Raw genomic sequence first — 19,020 nt, 5'->3', positions numbered from 1 at the left:
AGTAGAGAAGAAGACGAAGAAGAAGAAGGAGAAGAAGAAGCTTTGGCGCACCGGAGCGCCAGCCTTCAAACCGGCTTTTATATCCATGTTGTCAGCTTCATTGTAGCTCGCACTGACGTCAGAGCAACAACAAAACCAGCCTCCAAAGTCATCTGGTCACCGGAGAGTGACAGCTCAACAGCGGAGACCGCATCAGAGCGCACTCACTCATTTTAGGGCGGGCGAAGGATGCGGGAACTGCTGAGCGCCGCGCACGTGTCGGACCCTTCAGGTTGTGTGACGCTGAAGGACCAGGAGACAGAAAGGCTGAGCAAGTACTCACAGGTGAATGTGAGGACTGTGGAAACTCTGGAAGCAACATTTGGTAAATGGGGTTTCCCTTTGTCCCACCTGTGTACAGGTGAAAGGTTGTGTCATTGCTCTGGTGTCCACTGGCCACATCAAAGTTCAGATTATGGGACAAAAAGATAAATAAAATAATTTCTTATGGTTTTACTTCCTTTATATTTGCAGGACCCTTGTAAGTAGCCAGCTATACATTTCTAGCGTCAACCTTTGTTCTGGAGACCTGATTTCCCTCGGGGACGACTTGTTTATTCAGTTACTAATGAGTTTGAAGTGTTACCTTATTAATGTTGTGTTAATGTTGTAAATATGAACTTTCTGGGTTGGGATTTATTTTCCAAAGCTACATAGTGCACCTTTAAAGCCCATCTCCACTCAAAGGTCTCCTTCGCTTAACAGTGACTTGATTTGGATGTTTGACACAGAATGACATAGAAAAAAATAAGCAGGATAACAATTAATGAAGAATACATAAATAAGTGTTAATTGGTGTTTCTTGCTGCGATAGGTTAAAAAAAACCTTCCAATATAACAAGTAAAAATGGTCAAAAATGCCCCAAAAGTCCCATTTATCTACTGAAATCCTACCTTCTAGGTGACGTCTTACATTAAAGGTTCAATATGTAGGACTTTTTTTGTTAAAATCATTTGAAAATAATCAACACAATGTGTAGAAATAATGTAGTAATGCAGTCGTTAGCATGTTAACCAGCCAGCCAAGCTTTTTATTGTCACCTAATACACTTTGCACCTCAAGACAGGATGGTCCGGTAGTACAGCTCAGGCCTCTGGAGGTGGGCTGTAGACTCGAGTCAGCTAACAGGTCAGCTAGCTGCACGGCTAACTGAGCTAACTAGTTAACAGCAGTTTAATTAGTAAATAAACCAAACCAAGAAGTGTAATGAGATATTTTTGACCAGAGGTACAGTTGGTAAGAGTTTTTGCACTGATGTGTGTGCAGTGTTTGACATTCATCAGCTGAAGGAGTAAACGAACAACACAAATCAGACACAAATTAATATCACTTTATCTATCTTCATACTCTTTGAGGACATAACAAAATGACAAACTGTTTATGGAGTCTGTTTTTCCTTTCACCTGGGCTCATGAAGAGGATTAGACTATCACACACTAAAGATGAAAGTTTGAGAAGAGCTGATGTGAGCATTTCAGCCAGAAAGACAAAATAAGATCGAGTAACTCTCAGGTTAAGTTGCTGACAGAGGGATCTGAACTTACTAAAATAGCTCTCTAATCAAGCCCTCTCTAAAGGGCTGGGCTGCGTCCACAGTCATTGCTTCAGGTAATATCAGTTTTTATGCATAAGCTGTCAACGTGGAGCATAAAACGACAAAAATAACCAATATGAAGTGTAACTGACCCACGCCTCAGTCTACATGGAGCCTGAATGTTCCCTGAATGAAAACTAACACACAAATATGGAGGTGTTGCATATATTACACCCAATACTATCACACACTGTTACATGTAGGTCGCTGTGTTTGGAGCTGGTTTCAACTGTGGTGACGCCCTAATTTAAAAACTGATGACCTGTTACATAAAATACAAGTAGTATAAAGAGGCAGATAACTATCACTTCCGTTAACTTTTGTTTCGATCGAAGGTGTCACCATTAGGTAAATCTCGGTCCAAAGGTCAGTGTGATGACAACCCACTCCCACTGTAGTTTACAACCGTCACTCAGTCCGGGGAAGACAGCACAAAGACAAGCAGCAAGATGAAGCACCTGTTGTTTCTGGGGATTGCTTTTGTCGCGTTCCACGTCAGCCAGTCAGTTATTCCAGGTATATCAAACTGTTTTCTGTTTTTTTTATCGCTGTTAATTTAAAACCGTAACACAACATCAGGTTTACTTTTCGGAATAGGCCCAGCTTTTAGCATACGGGCTCATCTTTGGTGAATAACTATGAAGTGCTCGCCTTGTTAACTGTTTTCCAAGCTAAGTGCAGAAAATATTGCTTTAATGTTACGTACATTTGTTGTATTTGACCGCCAGTCTTTTCCATTCAAATGTAATGTTTAATTTTTTGCTGAAAGTTTTACCTTTGGTCGTTTCAAAGCAATATGGCGGTCACATGGCGGGACTTGATAAACTGCAGGCTGACTCAGATACAGTTTAAGAGTGACGTCTGCGAATTTTCTTGCATTAAGGGGAGAAAAAAATAATTCATTTCAATCAGAAATCAAAAGAAAAAAAATGTGAAAGAAAGTTTCAGTTCATTATACAGTCTCAGCAGGATTAAATTGTAATTTACCTTTTCACTAACTTCATGTTCATGCTGTGACTTGAAACTAAAGCCAACAATAATTGTCTTTAGCCGTGACCAAAAGGAAAAGACAGTCTTTAGCCTACTATACGTTTAATCTCCTGGAAATGTTATTTACATACTGTTAACGACGTGCTAAGCTGACTGGACATTTCCTTCCTCTATAATTCCGAACATTTAAACACTGAGATCATTTCTGTCTGAGCCTGAGCGAGATAAACTGAAACTATGTCAACTGGTGACCTCATCTCACCTGGCACCTGTGCAAATGATTGAGGAGAGCCACAATTTGAGCATCTAGTGAGGAAGTTGGTTGGTTTCCCTCCAAAATCAAGTGCATTTTGTGTGAAAAGTCTGTTCTTTAAAGAACCTTTGAAACCGCTTCCCCTCTGTGAAATCTATGAAGGGCGGGAGGACTGAAAATGTACCATAAATGATACTTTTTATTGCTGTCATAAAAAACAGGGAGTGGGTCTCTGGTGATGAGGTTAGTTAAACATTAAATGTGTAGTCACAGGTTGATGGTTTCTACTGAAACACCTTCCATACAGTAACTGTGCCATCTTGCCATTGTGCTCCATAGCCAGTAGTACCTCTGACCAAAACACTGTGTAACTGCTTGAAAAACAGAGCGACAACTTTTGCTAATAAAACTAATAAAACTGACTTTTTTTTTTAAATCATCCAACAGAATTCTGCAGCTTGCCCTCAGACGAAGGTCAGGGCATCCAGTTTATGTTTGCCCTGTATTACGATGCCCAACAAGATCAGTGCCAACCATTCATATACAAAGGCGAAGGAGGAAATGCCAACCGTTTTGAAAATGAAAGAGAGTGCATAAGAAACTGCTCTGCCAACGCAGAAACTATCTACCCCACGGATGGTAAGATGATGTTATGAATTTATAATGACAAGGGATTAATGCAATCAGTCATTTGTTTGAAACTGTTTGAAATGTGCAAAATGTCTTCAAAAACCACCTAAATGTAGATGAACCCAGTCTTTGAAAAAACGATCCTTCCTCCTGTCTGTTTGTTGAGGACTTTGGAACATGAACTGGCTAACGAGGTAGAGTTTTATGGCCTAAAGGACAATGAAAGGGAACCGGCAAATCATCACAAAGCCGCCTGTAACTGAGAGAGAGCGAGAGGGGCCTTCTTGAGATCTGTCTCAATCTGATTTTTAAGCAGGGATCCCTCCATTATATGACCACAAAATGTAGCTGTTATCAATGCCACTGCTACTGTGTGTCAATAGCATAACCCAAATAACGATGAGTTTTACTTTTTCATTTTTTTCACATGCTGCAAGAAAGACATGTGAGCATTGAGTATTAGCAATACGCCACCAAGTGGTGAAAGAGCAGCACTACTTATGACAGATGGAAGTGTGAAAAAATATGGCCTGATTATGTTTTATCATCTAATACTCTGCTGTGTCAATAGCTGAGCAGTTTGTATGAAACAGCAACTTTTTAGTATCATTAATAAAATGCAAAAACTGCCATGACTACCTTTAATGATGATGATGACGATGATGATGATGATTTTTTTCCCTTCACAGCCAGTGAAGCTTGCCACTACCCAAAGGCCGAAGGTTCATGCGGTGGCAAGTACTTGAGATACTACTATCATTCAGTTCATAAGAAATGCAAGAAATTCCTTTGGTCTGGATGCATCGGAAACGGGAACAGGTTTCTCAGCTCTGAAATCTGCAACAAGACCTGTGATGGCATCCAAGGTGAGCACAAATGTTTCCCTTATGTACACAGTTGCTGTTAATTATATATGTTAATATATCAAAATCTGAATGCATGTTCTTAAACTAATCAGAGTCAGTAATGATGCATTAAATATGGTATTAATGGTCATTGTTTTGGTTCTAAGATGATCCTGTGGGCGATGAAATCGAGGACGACGAGCCAGACACTCCTATTGGTCAGTAAAGACACAATGAACTCAAACAGTCTTTATTATACAATATAACTCTTTTTTATTTTAAAAGTGACATTATAAACCGAACAGATTCCTGTTTTGGTTGAGTTTGTTTGAGAGCAAACTAGATTTTACACATTAAACATCGTCTGCATACAATTCTTTGAGTGTTTAATCGATTTACATGAATCCTACTCATCTGTAACACTTCTGTCATTTTACACAGCAATCATCTGTGGAGTTCTGCTGGCTCTCATCGTTGTCGCCATCTTCACAACTGTGATTGTCTTGACCGTTAAGTCAAAGTAAGAGATTTATTTCTTTTCTTTTTTTCATTTTTAGTTTACATCAAGAGTGCTGACTGACAACAATGAAAATAAACAATTAGCATTACTTACAGTTAATGATTACTCTTCTTAAATTGTCTTAAAATGCTTTCTACTTCTTCAGGAAAAAGAAGTCCAAGAAGTCTGGAGGGAAATCTAAAGAGGCTGATACAGCTCTCCAGGAGCAGAGGCTCGAAATGTCATAGAAAATCATGTCACTTCCAGCCTAAATGTGGAGTCTTTTCCAGCTTGGTTTTGTATTATAACTCTACTAGTCTTGATACCAAACATATCAACTGATTCTAACATTTAAGTTGACTTTGATCTTTTACTGACATAAGTAATAGGCATTACAATTCTGCTCAGTTTTCTATTTTGTCTCACCTCTACGATATGTGCAAGTTGATGGTGTTTTTTAAGTTGTTTTTTCCTGCAAGCTTTATCCTTTACTTTCAATCACTAATCCAAAATAAATCTCATTTGTTTAAGAGTTATCAAAAGAAACCAGAGCTTAAACAATGTCAATTAATTGATTAGTTGACTGATGGAAAATTCATCAGCAACCACTTTGATGGTTGATTAATCGTTAAAAGTAATTTTTCTAGGGAAAATAACAAAAGTTCCCTTTGTTCCAGATTTTCAGTTGTGTGATTTCCTGCTTTTCTTTGTATTATGTGTGAATATATAAAATAAATTTGGGCTTTGGACTGTTTGCCTGACAAAACAGGCAATTTGGGACCCTTTTCTCAAAAAATGTAAAGTCACATGAATTATTAATGGTGACTACTGTTAATTACAGCCCTAAAAGAAACATCCAGAAAGCTTTTTACACAACTTTCCATCAGATCAAGACAGTGTTCAGTATTCAAACATTAACACGAGCAGAACAGCATCATTACAATTAAGTGAATCGCTTTAAACAGTGTGCTCTCATGGTCATTTCAGTGTTTCCAAAATATAACTGCGTCATCACCTGGCTCAAAAATTTGCTGAAAAATGTCTGAAGTCTTCTAAAGGCACGTGCCAATTCAAAACCCAACACATATATTTAGAGCTGTTTTTCGTACAGTGATGACCACTGCACACTCTGTGTTATTATGTTTTTCTGCTCAGCATCTTTGAATCTTTTGTTTTAGGCTGTTAAGATCTCAACAAAAAGTGTGACAAACAACCTTTCACATTTTCTACAATTTATCTTAAAATGTATGACTGTAGTATGATTGAATGCTTATGCTCCGCATTTGTGATATAAAATAACACATTACATTGTCTAATTTCATGGAAAATGTTTCGGTGGGGTTCGATTTCTTTTATTCACTGTAATTGATGTAAATATCCATGAAAGATTCTGATTATCATGTAGGCTAATTTGTTTTAGAGGTGAAAATGTTCTTGAACAGTGTTGTTTAACAAAATACACAGCAGATACTTCTTTTCAGGGTGCTTTTGTACTGTTTAAAATTGAAACAAGGTTTTAACAGGATTTTTTCCGAGTTAGGTTGTTTGATTATTTTAATAGAATATGCTGTTTGCATTCATTTTGATGTTAAGTTTACCACCATTATTGATGAAATGTAATTATTTGTGCAACCTATTAAGCCATGTCCCCATTTTATAATTGTGTGTGAGCCTGAATTGTATATTCCTTTAAAAATAAACATTTGGAAAACAATATTCATTTGACACGTAGGCCTATTGCGGTTACAGTGAACTGATTTGCTGCGAGTATCCAGGAACTCTGTAAAAGTTGTTCTCTCAATAGCGCAAATAAAAAGCTGATTTTCTTACCCCTGAGCTCGAGATTCTCTGTTTAAGAAGGAGTTGAATGTAGCAATGGGCCTATTGGACGCTGTCTCAAATTAATAGCTTAGCCTATATGAGATCATGAACAATCAATGTATCAGCTGCTGCACTGCCTACATCATATGTGGAGAAAACAAATGGCTTATCATATTTAAAAGGGATTTCCCTGCTTTTCCAATGGCTCATATTGCTGTCAGACTCATTTATCAACATGCTGACTGATAAGTCAACATGCATAATATTAAAGCCAACTATCATAACCTGTAAATAAATAATTAGGCTAATTAATATCATTAATCTGGCTATCAGATTTAAGCAGTATTTTTTCTTATCTGAGTGACCAGTCACTGGTCCAAACACATATGCTAAAGTTATAGCCTATGGTAAATTAGCGATAAGCTAAGTGATGAAAGGAAAATGAAATGTTGGTGATAGTGGGCCAACTAGCTTACTTTAATCTAATTCTAAAAATGCAATTTGTGGCATTTTGCAGGTGCAGGAAGTGTTTTCCTGTTCCGTCTAAAACTATACACCCAACACGTGTATGATGTAACTTGACGGTAAAACTCACATACGTTGTCGGAAGCGGGGCAGAGGCACGCTACCGCGCATGCGTGCCACGCTGACACAAGTTGAGTCTTGCGCCGTTGCTGAAATAGGTTAAACACCACCGTTTTTAAATGTCAGTAGGTATAATTACAATAGGAAACACTGCCGACCCAAATATGAGGCACCTACAGAATCTATAAGCGGCCCGGGGACCGTAAGCGAAGCAGGAAGTAGTCGGGACCTCCTCCCAGAAGCTTTCTCATCTTTGTTTTGTAGTTGGCGAACGGCCGAGCCGGCAGACACGACGTCACTTCCTCAAGTTATTTCCATTTGTTTGTGGCAAACGCCAGCAGTTATCTTCTACCTTACACACCAAAGATAACGATACTAATGTAATTTCCAGTATGTCGGGGTGGAAACAGCAGTGCCTTTCATTTCTGTGTACTGCTGTACTCTGAAATTACCGCAAAAGAAAATATAGTGGCTATCAGACGTGTTAGCGTTAGCAAAAGACAGGAAAACGTGCGCTCGCGAGCAGAAGTAACGCTAGTTGGTCAGCTAACCTTAGCTAGCTAGTTTAGGTTAATTGGCTAACTATTGTTAGCTGCCGTGTTCCTGGTACCGTCTGCGCTGTGGTGTTGGCTAACATTAGCTGACTTACTCACGATTGTACACTGATGGAGTGCCCTCATCTGAACTCAAATGTGAGCTGCTCTGTCGATTCCTCCAGGTTCCCTCACGGTGCTCCGTCCTCCTGGTGCTGCAACGGTAAGAAAAGTGCTCCTCACCGTCGCTGTCATCCAGCGTTACTACATTAATGGACGCGTAAATTAGCGCCAGTCGACACTGATGCTGCTGTGTTTGTGTTGTGTCAGCCAGATAGTGTAGCTACAAGTCAACAGCTATCGCAGATGGAGATCACAATTCACCAGATACACTGCATATCCCTGTGACACATAAAATAAGCACCCTTTCAACAGCAGTACAATGTCTTATTTAGCTGTATGCTTCTCAGTCAAGACAGCTTCTTGTATCTTCAGTTTGCAGGTCCAATAAAAGCCCATGGATTTGCCTTACCTGTCTGGTGGTCCACTGTGGAAGGTAAGTTAGTGTTGCTTTGTTGGCAACTAAAACTCTGGTGTGTATGCCAGTCCTTTTCCTTTCGCTGAACATTTTCACTTGGTGTGCAACAAGTCAATTATAAAGCCATGTAAGAGCTGCTATACATGAATTAAGGTTTATTGTCTACAGAACTTAGTGGTCACTGGGATGGCTGTATAGTCCCTTAAAACATAGGGGTTAACAAAATGCATGTTAAGTATCGGGCAAAATCATTCTCCCAGTGCTGCGATTGTGTTAGGATGGGTCTCTGTAGCCCCTGTTTTCTGTGTTATACTTGCGTTCAAGTCACATAGCTAAGCATCTGGTTTTTCTTTGACAATTCTTAAAAAAAACAGAAGATCATTAGACAACACTTACTTTATTATTATTAGTCTTCAGAGACTAATCTAATCATGCGGGTGTACATATTCTGTTTGCTGTATAAAATTAGATTTTTAATCAGTTTCCCAAGTTTGAACTCTACTTTCTAAGACAGTCTACGGAAATTACATGTATTCACTTGCGTTTGTACAACAAAGGAAAACTTTAAATGTGTTAATGGAAAATACAACTATAACTAATATATTGAATTTCAAATTTTGGTACATGTCCTACAAAGTAAGCAAGAAGATATTATTATTGGGACATTGTGTAGTAGTATTCTGAGCTTAGCAAATCTTTTTTGTCGTGCTGCAGACAGATTGTTTTTGAACAGATGGTTAGAAGAGTCTTTGTCTTATTTGGAAATACTCTCAAAACATGAGCAAGTAGTGTTTGTTTTTATATTTTTGAGGGGGAGCAGATTCTTTGATGGTATTTGTGAGCAAAACGAAGGCCAATTCTTGTTATGGTTTATATTTGTCATTTTCAGATAGTACCAGATGTTGTGTGTTTTATAAAGCAATCTCTTCCTCTATAGATACGTCAATGGACATGCAAAGAAACACTTTGAAGAGAGCCAAGTCGTTAGTGTTAGTCAAAAGAAGGGTGAGAAACAGGAGAAAGAGAAATCCCATCATTCTGTCTGCATGGACTGCAGCAACCACAGTGTATTCTGGTGAGTGTCCTTCATGACCAACCTGTCCAATCTCTCACTCAGTGTGAGACCCTGCAAAAGTACAGTCATAAACGTTTTAACATAAAAGGATTGTTATGATGTTGTATGTAAATGATGTTTCTTTATCATCATGAATTTATTTAATAAATAATAATAAATTATCAGTTAATTTGCTAATAATCCCACGTTCTCCTGGTTACATGCTACAAATGATCACATGTTAATTACAGCTATATTCAGACTTATATGATGAAAATCACTCCTGCCACTTTTACACTTGTGGTTTAATGGTGCATGACACAACAGTGAAATGCAATGCTGTATATTTATGATTACCGTTTTTCTTATGCAAAGTTTTAATCTCAAAAACATAATTGTGTTTTCGAATAATTATATGATTTGTCTAATGTGGATTTACAGTTACAGATGTGATGACTTTGTCGTCAATGACACCAAACTCGGGCAGGTGCAGAAGGTGAGGGAGCATCTTCAGAGTTTAGAAAAGTAAGTACGAAGTCTTTAAGTAGGCTATTTTGTTTGTGTCTCATTGTTTTACTCTAGCATCATTACACTTGCCAAATTATGTAAATAAAAGTAATTAAATTTTGTATTAGTTTTGATAGTCTGACAGTGTTTGACATAAATAGTCAAGGTAAGATATATCTCAGCCTAATCAGGAAACATGATTCAAAACGTGCTCCATACAAGATCATCAGATAAAGTGTTTTTCCCTCTTACAGCGCAGCACTGATGGGGGACAGACCGAGGAAAAGGAAATTTCAGGAAAGCCTAGTTCCAGACAGCAAGTTGGTAAAAGACAATGTAAGTGCCTTAAGATTTTCTGGTTGTTTTCTCTTTCTTAGAAGAGGCAAAATTGTAGCTGCTTCACAATTACGTGCTTGCACAAAAGACTGTACTACCACTCACACTTTGCTCACATTTTCCTTTTACACTGTGGGACAGGGCTCCAATTAAATGAGTCACAGCAGCCTTTATAGAGCTCGACACTAAGTGACTCTCAAGATATCTTTTAATGTTAGCTTAGAACTTGCTTTTGGTCACGATTCTTCCTTAGGCATTTCAAAAATATATTTTAGGTACATATATACACATCTCTCTCTGTCTCTCTTGTCTCTGTAAGGATGGGGTGGCGTTAGGTGCTACAGGCCTGCGGAACTTGGGCAACACGTGCTTCATGAACGCCATTCTGCAGTCCCTCAGGTAAGGCATGCACTGAAGATGAGGTATGTGGGTGGTAAACTGGGTTTGCAGCATGGTTCAGTAGCTGCCCCTGTAGACCCAGGGCCTCACGACCAGTCATCCTTTATTAATACAGTCTGGGGCACAGGCAGGGGAATTACACAGGCAGCTTGGAAACAAGACACAGTCAAAGGCCAGATTTCACATATTTTGCCTGGAACATAAAGGATTATACTGGCATGTTTCCAGAGTTAGTTTATATCAAGTACATGTTATTACTTACCAAAGCATGCCATAGATTTTTGATAGAAATTGAATCTGTTTTCTTAATATCCAAGCAGCCATTAGTTTCCATTTGTTTCAATATAGTGATCAAATCAATTTGCAGAAACTTGAAATGTGCTTCATGAAGTTAAGTCATTGGTGTTAATTTCTAGTTGAATGTTTATGTATGTAGTCTGACCTTTTATGGGCAACATCTGTTTCCCCCTTAAAGTCAATAAATAAATTCAAATCATCAGTATTTAATTGTAGTGTTACTGCGTCATTGCCTGTGTAAAAATGCAGCTTTAAAGCTTAAGCAGGCTACAATTTCCCTTTTTAACTTTTACAAAACTACTCTCATCTCAAAAGTCTTAAGTTTGGATGCGCATCCTGTGAAAGTGAAATGAAAACCTTGTAAGAAAGTAGAACAGGTACACAAGCTTGTCAAATACACTGTGTGGTGAAACGGGTCTATCACTCATTAGGTGGTGGTCATGCATAATAAAGAATTCCTGTTCAGTGTTTAAACAAACATGGATACATTTTGCAGGAACTTGTAGCACACAAATAAGACACAGATGAATGGAAACTGAAATACTAATACCTAATAGTTTTAAGTGCAGTACTGTTTGTTGGTGAGTGTGCAGCAGAAAACATGGCTCTGTAGTCAGAAAATCAAATCTTAAGGACGGGTCTTTTAACAAGACAGACATAACTTCTCTAGCGTCTGCATTGAAAAGATCGCCGTTTGTCAAATTAATCTGCATCTTCAACTTCATAACCACATAACTATAAAGTAACGGTACCAAATGTTTGTCTAAAAGGCTGGAAAACAGCAGTAATGTAACATACTTTATTTGCAAATAAAGTGGATAGAACAAGCATCTTAAAGTGTTTTTTTTTTTTTTTTTTTTTTAAATAAGGTGTTTCCTTCTAACAAGATGCTCAGACAGCTCTCATTGTTGATAATGGGTGTGCCTGTTCAGGTTTGAAACATATTTTCACAAAACGTGTGTCTCTTTGACAGCAACATCGAGCAGTTCAGCTGTTATTTCAAAGAGCTGCCTGCAGTGGCTCTGCGCAGTGGTAAGACGGCAGGAAGAAGGATGTACCACACCCGCAGCCAAGGGGACAACAGTGTGTAAGGTCCTCTTCTGGAGGAGGGGGGATCTATGGGCTGAGTGCATTTATCTGAAATACATTTCAGCATCGCACACTCTTAGTGTTATACAAGAGTATTAGACAGGCTTTAGATGTTGGTAGTCCCAGGTTGTGCAGCGTGGTAAAAGGGTTTCTTTATGTTGAACAGGTCCTTGGTGGAGGAGTTCAGGAAAACCCTTTGTTCCCTGTGGCAGGGCAACCAGACCGCCTTCAGTCCAGACTCCTTATTTTATGCTATATGGAAAATCATGCCAAGTTTCAGGTATGTCAACACTGTACAAAGAATTTACCAGAATTAAGCTAAGCAGGAAACCGTTATCTTTTCTTTCAGTGTGTTTGGGTATAGCACATTATATTAGAGATTTGGTCAAAGATGCAACATGCCTAACAGACTGGAACAATCCATTGTGAGTTGTAACATTATTTAAACCTGTATGTGTTTATCCAGGGGCTATCAGCAGCAGGATGCCCATGAGTTCATGCGTTACCTGCTGGACCACCTACACCGGGAGCTCCAGTACAGTCGCAACGGGGCGTCTCACCCAGTCTCAGCTCAGGATGGGGTCAGACTCTCCACCGCAGAGGGCAAATGCTGCATGTAAGCCATACCGATGAGACTGTTTTTGTATGAACGTTACGTGTGCATGTGTTTTTCTGGTCCAGTTTGATTACACATTCAAAATTATAGACATTTTTATCCCATTTTACTAAACTGAGTTTAATTTTCCTGCTCGTTTTCTTATTTAAGCAGTCAGTTTTTAAGTTTGTACTCTTGGCCTTCAGTAATGAGCACATCAAGCAATGAGTTACTTGAAGACAGTGGATTGAAGGCAACACACACACCACTTGTTTTATCTCTTTTGTAGTGCAGGGAATCGATTCCAATTCTAATGGAAAAAGAATAAATCCAGCACAAAATTCAAATGTGCATTTATTAGTGAAAACGTTAATCATACATTCATGAGAAAAGTTTATGTTAACCTTTTGATTCTTTACAGAAATGGGACTGCCAGTGTTGTCACATCCAATTTTGGTGGGATACTTCAGAATGAAGTCAACTGCCTGATCTGTGGGACAGAATCTCGGAAGTTTGATCCATTTCTTGGTAAGCGGGTTGAAGACAGACTCAGCATGTTTTCTCATTTTCAGCACATTTGTGATCTAGCAAAGCCATTTCCCCTGTAGTCTTTCTGAAAGAATGTAAAGACATTTACTTGGTCTTATATAATACAATCCTTTAATGCCTTTTTCCCCTCCCTTTTTTACTCAGATCTGTCTTTGGACATTCCCAGCCAGTTCAGACAAAAGAGAAGCAAGGACCAGGAGCCGGGGCCAACATGCACCTTACGTGGTAGGTTTCCCACTGTCAGAGGTAATGACTCATTAGACATTTTTGGCAGTATAAGCACTTTATATTTGTTTTGCTTTGTTTTAGACTGCTTGCATAGCTTCACTGACCTGGAAGAACTTGATGAAACAGAGCTGTACTATTGCCACAAGTGTAAGAAGCGACAGAAATCCACAAAGAAGTTCTGGATCCAGAAGCTGCCAAAGGTAGGAGAACCACTGTCTCAATTGTTTTATACCAGTTTACTAATTTGACTCTTTATTTTTATGAAAGTAAAGAAGTGGGGAAAATGATGTGTTTTGGTATAATTGGAGGTTTTATGTCCAATTGTAGGTTTTGTGTCTGCACCTAAAAAGGTTCCACTGGACAGCCTTTCTGAGAAACAAGGTGGACACCTACGTGGAATTTCCACTGAAAGGCCTGGACATGAGAGGCTACTTACTTGAGGTGAGCTCAGAACAGAATAAATGATCATCGTGGATGGGTGGATCATCATTTTAAATTGATACATTTCAGAAAAGGCACATCAGGAAATGGTTTAAATCGAGAAATAATACTTTTATGAAAATGGAAGTTCTGCATTTTGGTCAGCGTGGTTCGTTAACCACACTAGTGCCACAATAAAAAACCTAACAGGTCAGGTCTCGGTGAAAATTAACTGTGGTTTTGTGTACCGAAAAACAGCGGCTGTACCCATAACACAATATGCAAAATAAATAAACCACTCAACAACTACCCACATCCCCTTTTTCTCTCTGTTTACTGTTATGGAAGATGCCAAGTGCAAAACAAGTTTGCTAAAGTTGTCTTTGTGGAAATTTTATTGGTATTACTTAGTCATACTTGTAGGAAACATCACAATACCACAGTGACTTGGTGTACTTGTGCCAAATGTGAACCTTTGTAATGAAGGGTTATGGTTTGGTAACTTAAAAACAAAGAGTCAAAACATGAGCGTTTTGCTTATGATCTTTCCATGATGTGACTACACATCTGACCTTTTCAAGCATGTGAATTATGATAGTGAACAGCTGCATTGTACGTTAGTCACAAACCGAGAGCTGCAGACAGCATGAAGAATAGGCAATTTAAAACGTGGATGCAGGAGGTCTTTTTATTTACAAAAATTACAATAGCTTCTTTGCCAAATTGGTGATGTAGTCTAACTGAACAGTCAGCTAATGATTGATTTACATCCACAACCAAAAGACACAGATCACTGTCGGCCTCTGCTGGCTGACCAGAAAAACAGAGTGAGAAAAATGGTGGAAATTATCTTAAATTACACTGCACACACTAATAGAGTCGTAACAATTAATCAATTAGTTGATCAACATAAAATGTATTCAATAACTTGTTAATTATTAGTTTATGTCATCTTTTTGTATTAAAAATGCTTAGAATTCAGCCTCTCAAATGTGAGGATTTGCTAGTTTAAGTTTTCTGTGGTAATGGGCTGTAATTATTTTTTTTGACATCATGTAAAAAAAAATTACGGTTGGCATATTTCACATTTTCCAACATTTTACAGACTAAATAATTAATGTTTAGTGTGTTTGATTGTTCTAAAAGAAAGAAAGAAATCTGAATGTTGAGGATGAGCCATGATGAGCAATTAACTTTGTTGTTGCAGTTCCATCTGTAGTGCATTGATTAATTATTTGGATCACTGGGTGATACCTGCGGTGCTTCTGTTATCTGACAAACCTGGAGTACCAGCATAAACTGTTTCACTTAAAATGACTCCTTGTATCATTTCAGAGTTGGCAAAGCTTGTTGTTCTTTAAAAAACAAACAAAAAAAAAGTTCTTGCAGCAAAGGCCACAAAACCTAAGCATGAGTATAGAAGTACCCACTAAGTCCTTTTTAGTTTGAGACAGTTATAAGTCTGTGCTGGGGGGATTTTAAAAAGTCACTTTCCATGATCTTTCAAATAAATATAGTACTGAAAGAAATGCAGACATTGTTCTAAATATCTTTACTTGGTTATTATTATTCTACATGCTCATGAGAGTGAGAGAGAGCCTTGACCGTCCTATATTCGTCTCATGTAGGAAATGTTTGTACCATCCCTGGTTTACATTTTTATGAACACATCTCTCACCAGCATCCAGGCGGCATCTTACTGTCACACACTAGACTACTGCGACCAAGTAGAATAGCAATGCGCTTTGATTCACCTCACACGCTAACAAGCACATAAAGCCTCACCTCACTCAAACAAACAGCTCTGTCTCACACACACGCAATGCAGGCCTACGTGAGGCCTATGTCACACTTCAAACTAATTAACAGACTGATTTAAATGGAGTGTTGAAGGAGAACTTGTGCGTGATTTAAGGTGTGAAATAAAACTGGCATCGATTTACAGAAGAAACGGGTTATGTAGTGAAACATCAAACTATATCAATATAAACGTGTTGGCTCAAAATGTATCTTGTTTGAATATATATCTCGATATACCGCCCAGCCCTTTTTCATGTGAAAGTTTTGTGTGTCTACTTGCCTGAAAGTGAGATCTTTGGCTCGCAGACATGTCCAGGTGCTGAGTGGTCTATCTTCTTTAAGTTGTAAATCTTTGAGTCGTGATGTTGTGGGTGGAATTGAGAACCTTATCTTGCCTTTTTTCTTCGTGTTTACAGCCAGAGAATTCATTACCAGAAAGCTGCCTGTATGACCTTGTTGCTGTCGTAGTGCATCATGGATCTGGGTGAGTAAAATGAAGCATCACAGTTTAAACACACAAATGGGGAAGTTGAAATTGATATTCGTTCAAGTTTCATCTGTTTAATTATACTTGTTTTAACGAGCACACACGGCATCCAGACTGCTGCAGCATCTTGCATATATCAGACTTGCTGGGGTCAATATGTTTTTTTCCCTCCGGCTGTGTTCAGATGCATGTGATTTTGTCACCATGGTAGCAAAACGAAAAGCTGGATCCCTCCATCATAAATCTATACATTATCATCTGCCGACTAGCTCTGCCCGCCTGAGTTGGCCGTCAGTCATCCAGTTGCTGTATAAACAATTCAAATCCAATTTAGTTGAAAAGCCTTGTGGACAGCTGCAGTTTAAAAATTCATGAAGCCACTACATGTTGAAAGGCATTAGGTTCAAAGTCCTTGAAAATGTGTTTAGATATGCCAAGAACAGTTTGCCAGAGTCCTGCAGATTTACCTCTGGCCTCTAAGTGGTGCTGATGCACCACTGCTGTGTTGTCGAGCTGAACGTGTCCCTCTCTTCAGCAGCAGTAAATGAAATCCTGTGAGAAGCCAGACAGCAGAACGTGATATATGTGTCTGTGTTCACAGGGTTGGATCAGGGCATTATACAGCATATGGCAGCCACGAGAGCCGCTGGTACCACTTCAATGACAGCACAGTGACTCTGACCAATGAAGACACAGTGAGGAAGGCCAAGGCCTACATCCTCTTCTACGTGGAGAGGACTGAGCAGGGGGCATCAGACAAGAGTGCCACAGACAGCACAGCCACTAACAAGCCTGCTGTGGACCCAGCAACCGTGGACAGTGTTTCTTCAGAAGTAGTTGCTCAGGACACGGTTGCCACAGACATGGTTTTGCTGGACGTGGCAGCATCACACATGAATACCCGTGACGTGGCGGCCCCAGATAATGCTGCGTTGGGAAATGAGAGTGAAGACATGACTGAACTGCATAACGCTGACACAGCTTCCGTGGAAGCTTCACCAGATAGGGATACCTCAGAAAAGGCTGCGACCGAGGAAGCCAGCCAAGCTATACAAGCCGTTGCACAATGACTCTGTTAGACTGCCTCAGACCAGCTGGTCACTCCAGTTTGGCTTCACCTCAATCACATTTCTCACAGTGCTTGATTTTAAATAGTTAATTTTCACGTTTTAATGTATGTGCAACTATTTTGTTTTTTATGACCTGCATGACAGCATCATGTATAATTTGCTGCTTGAGTTTTGTTTAGTATGACTTTTTTCATTTGTTTCCTTGATGTTGTATTCCTCAGTCGAGGTAGACTTCTCCATATGTAATAGATTCCAAAGGTGATTGTTTAAAATGATGAAGTAAAGCTGTAGCCTTGGAAAACCTCAGTTGGTCCAATGTTTAGCGTAGACTGATGAGATTGATTGTGTCAAGACACTGTCATTGTAACAATATTTGGTTTTTCTATTGTTTTTAAAGTTTCTAATTTTGTAATTTCCACCTCTTCTTGAGAACCTCGTAGTTCTGTTTTCCAGTTATTAGGGAAGATTTTAGCGAATAGAATGCAATGCATTTATTGACTGACAAGTGCTCGTTAGGGCTTGTGAAAGTTGTTTTAACTTCTTGACCAGAACCAATGTGAAAGAAATGACCATTCTCAAATTGTTTTGTTGTCTGTGTTGACGTTAGCGTATAATTTAACATTTGGTGTTGATCTGAAATGGGCTTGGAAACAGGCCCTGATGAAATGCTCTTTTAAAACATGTATCAGTGATAAAATACAACGAAGAATCCTTTTTCAAATGTTTGATGTTTTTTTCTTTATCTCTGGAAAAAATTTCACCCTTCTCTGAACCCCGACGCAGCAAATCCATTACCACAGCCAGACAACATAGAGCCGTTAAAACTAGACATGAAGAGGGTTTTTTTTTTTTGTTTTTGTTTCTGCCATTACTCTTTCAAGCTTTTAAACCCCTTTCATCCACTAGATGCTAATGTGTTCTTTTGGTAATCTTTTGTTAGAAGCTCCCATTATTATGCAATTACTGAAGTCAGAATTATAAAAGCCTAAAGTCATGCAGCTACATACCCAACCCTAGATTTACAAAATCCAAGTGGATTCAGTTTGTTGTTAAAAACTATTTTAACTTGAACTATAGCTGAATCATATAATGGCATCTTAGAAAGTGTTCATTACATGATTAAGTAATGTTTAACGATGTTTGTAAAAAGGGAAGATGAGTAAATGTAGAGCTGAAGCGTTTAATCACCCAACCAATTAATTTGCACCTATTTTGATAATCAACTAATCTTTTAAGTTGTTTTTCAAGCAAAATTGCAAAGTACTTGATGGGTATCACTTGTAAATGTGTAAATTATCTATTATCTTTGGGTTTTAGACGTTTCTTCAGACAAATGACACAAAATTTGTAGACTTTCTTAGGCTCAAGAGTACAATTTTTACACTATTTCTTCTTATGTTATATAAACCAAACCGTTGATTTGTCAGGTACTCAGTAGAGCCAAGACCCGACAGTCCCCTTTTGTACTTACTCATAGGTACTAGCCATCTAAATATGCCAGCTTTTTTTTTCCATCAAGATCCATGCATTATTTCCAGAGAAATTAACAAAAATGTTTGTGAGCTGGACATAAGCACAGCAAAAGGTACTTTACATTGTGTTCATACGCCCAATTTAATTGTCCAAACACTCTTAAACAGCCGTTGATAAATCCCAGTGCGACCTTCAAGGAGTGAGAGCAAATTTTTAAGCAAGCCTCTTTTTTTTATTTGTTGTTTTTCTTCCCCCAAGCGAACATCTCCGCCCACACACGCTCTCACACTCACACATAAGAGCTCCCCTCGGGACACGTGCCAGCCAGTCAGCCTTCTCGCTCAGGCAGGAACAAGCACTCCTGTATGATGAGGAACAGCTGCTCTTC

At 38.7% G+C, this 19,020-nt stretch overlaps 2 protein-coding genes across 2 annotated transcripts; both read left to right on the top strand.

The window, feature by feature from the left end:
• The first annotated feature begins 228 nt into the window (after positions 1-228).
• LOC141000901 (tissue factor pathway inhibitor) lies at positions 229-5,106 on the top strand. The gene is made up of 6 exons (XM_073471787.1): positions 229-400; positions 3,325-3,516; positions 4,197-4,373; positions 4,520-4,570; positions 4,794-4,872; positions 5,018-5,106. The coding sequence occupies exons 1-6, from the start codon at positions 229-231 to the stop codon at positions 5,097-5,099; spliced, it is 753 nt and encodes a 250-aa protein (XP_073327888.1). The 3' UTR covers positions 5,100-5,106.
• Positions 5,107-7,542: 2,436 nt separating this feature from the next.
• usp3 (ubiquitin specific peptidase 3) lies at positions 7,543-17,880 on the top strand. The gene is made up of 15 exons (XM_073472896.1): positions 7,543-8,013; positions 8,286-8,346; positions 9,266-9,403; positions 9,824-9,907; positions 10,144-10,225; positions 10,545-10,624; positions 11,895-12,008; positions 12,177-12,290; positions 12,477-12,626; positions 13,027-13,133; positions 13,299-13,379; positions 13,464-13,582; positions 13,710-13,823; positions 16,019-16,086; positions 16,691-17,880. The coding sequence occupies exons 1-15, from the start codon at positions 7,923-7,925 to the stop codon at positions 17,157-17,159; spliced, it is 1,872 nt and encodes a 623-aa protein (XP_073328997.1). The 5' UTR covers positions 7,543-7,922; the 3' UTR covers positions 17,160-17,880.
• The last annotated feature ends 1,140 nt before the right edge of the window (positions 17,881-19,020 follow it).

The sequence above is a fragment of the Pagrus major genome, chromosome 8 (assembly GCF_040436345.1).
Source record: "Pagrus major chromosome 8, Pma_NU_1.0".
In the NCBI taxonomy this organism is placed as follows: domain Eukaryota; kingdom Metazoa; phylum Chordata; class Actinopteri; order Spariformes; family Sparidae; genus Pagrus; species Pagrus major.
This window is presented reverse-complemented; position numbering and strand designations above follow the sequence as displayed.

Bases quoted from the DNA above. Each gene is read 5' to 3' on its own strand.
- LOC141000901 (XM_073471787.1), top strand. From the start codon at position 229: ATGCGGGAACTGCTGAGCGCCGCGCACGTGTCGGACCCTTCAGGTTGT. The intron at 401-3,324 runs GTGAAAGGTTGT...ATCATCCAACAG, and splicing joins TTTGTCCCACCTGTGTACAG to AATTCTGCAGCTTGCCCTCA. The intron at 4,873-5,017 runs GTAAGAGATTTA...CTACTTCTTCAG, and splicing joins GTCTTGACCGTTAAGTCAAA to GAAAAAGAAGTCCAAGAAGT.
- usp3 (XM_073472896.1), top strand. From the start codon at position 7,923: ATGGAGTGCCCTCATCTGAACTCAAATGTGAGCTGCTCTGTCGATTCC. The intron at 8,347-9,265 runs GTAAGTTAGTGT...CTTCCTCTATAG, and splicing joins CTGGTGGTCCACTGTGGAAG to ATACGTCAATGGACATGCAA. The intron at 12,291-12,476 runs GTATGTCAACAC...GTGTTTATCCAG, and splicing joins AAAATCATGCCAAGTTTCAG to GGGCTATCAGCAGCAGGATG.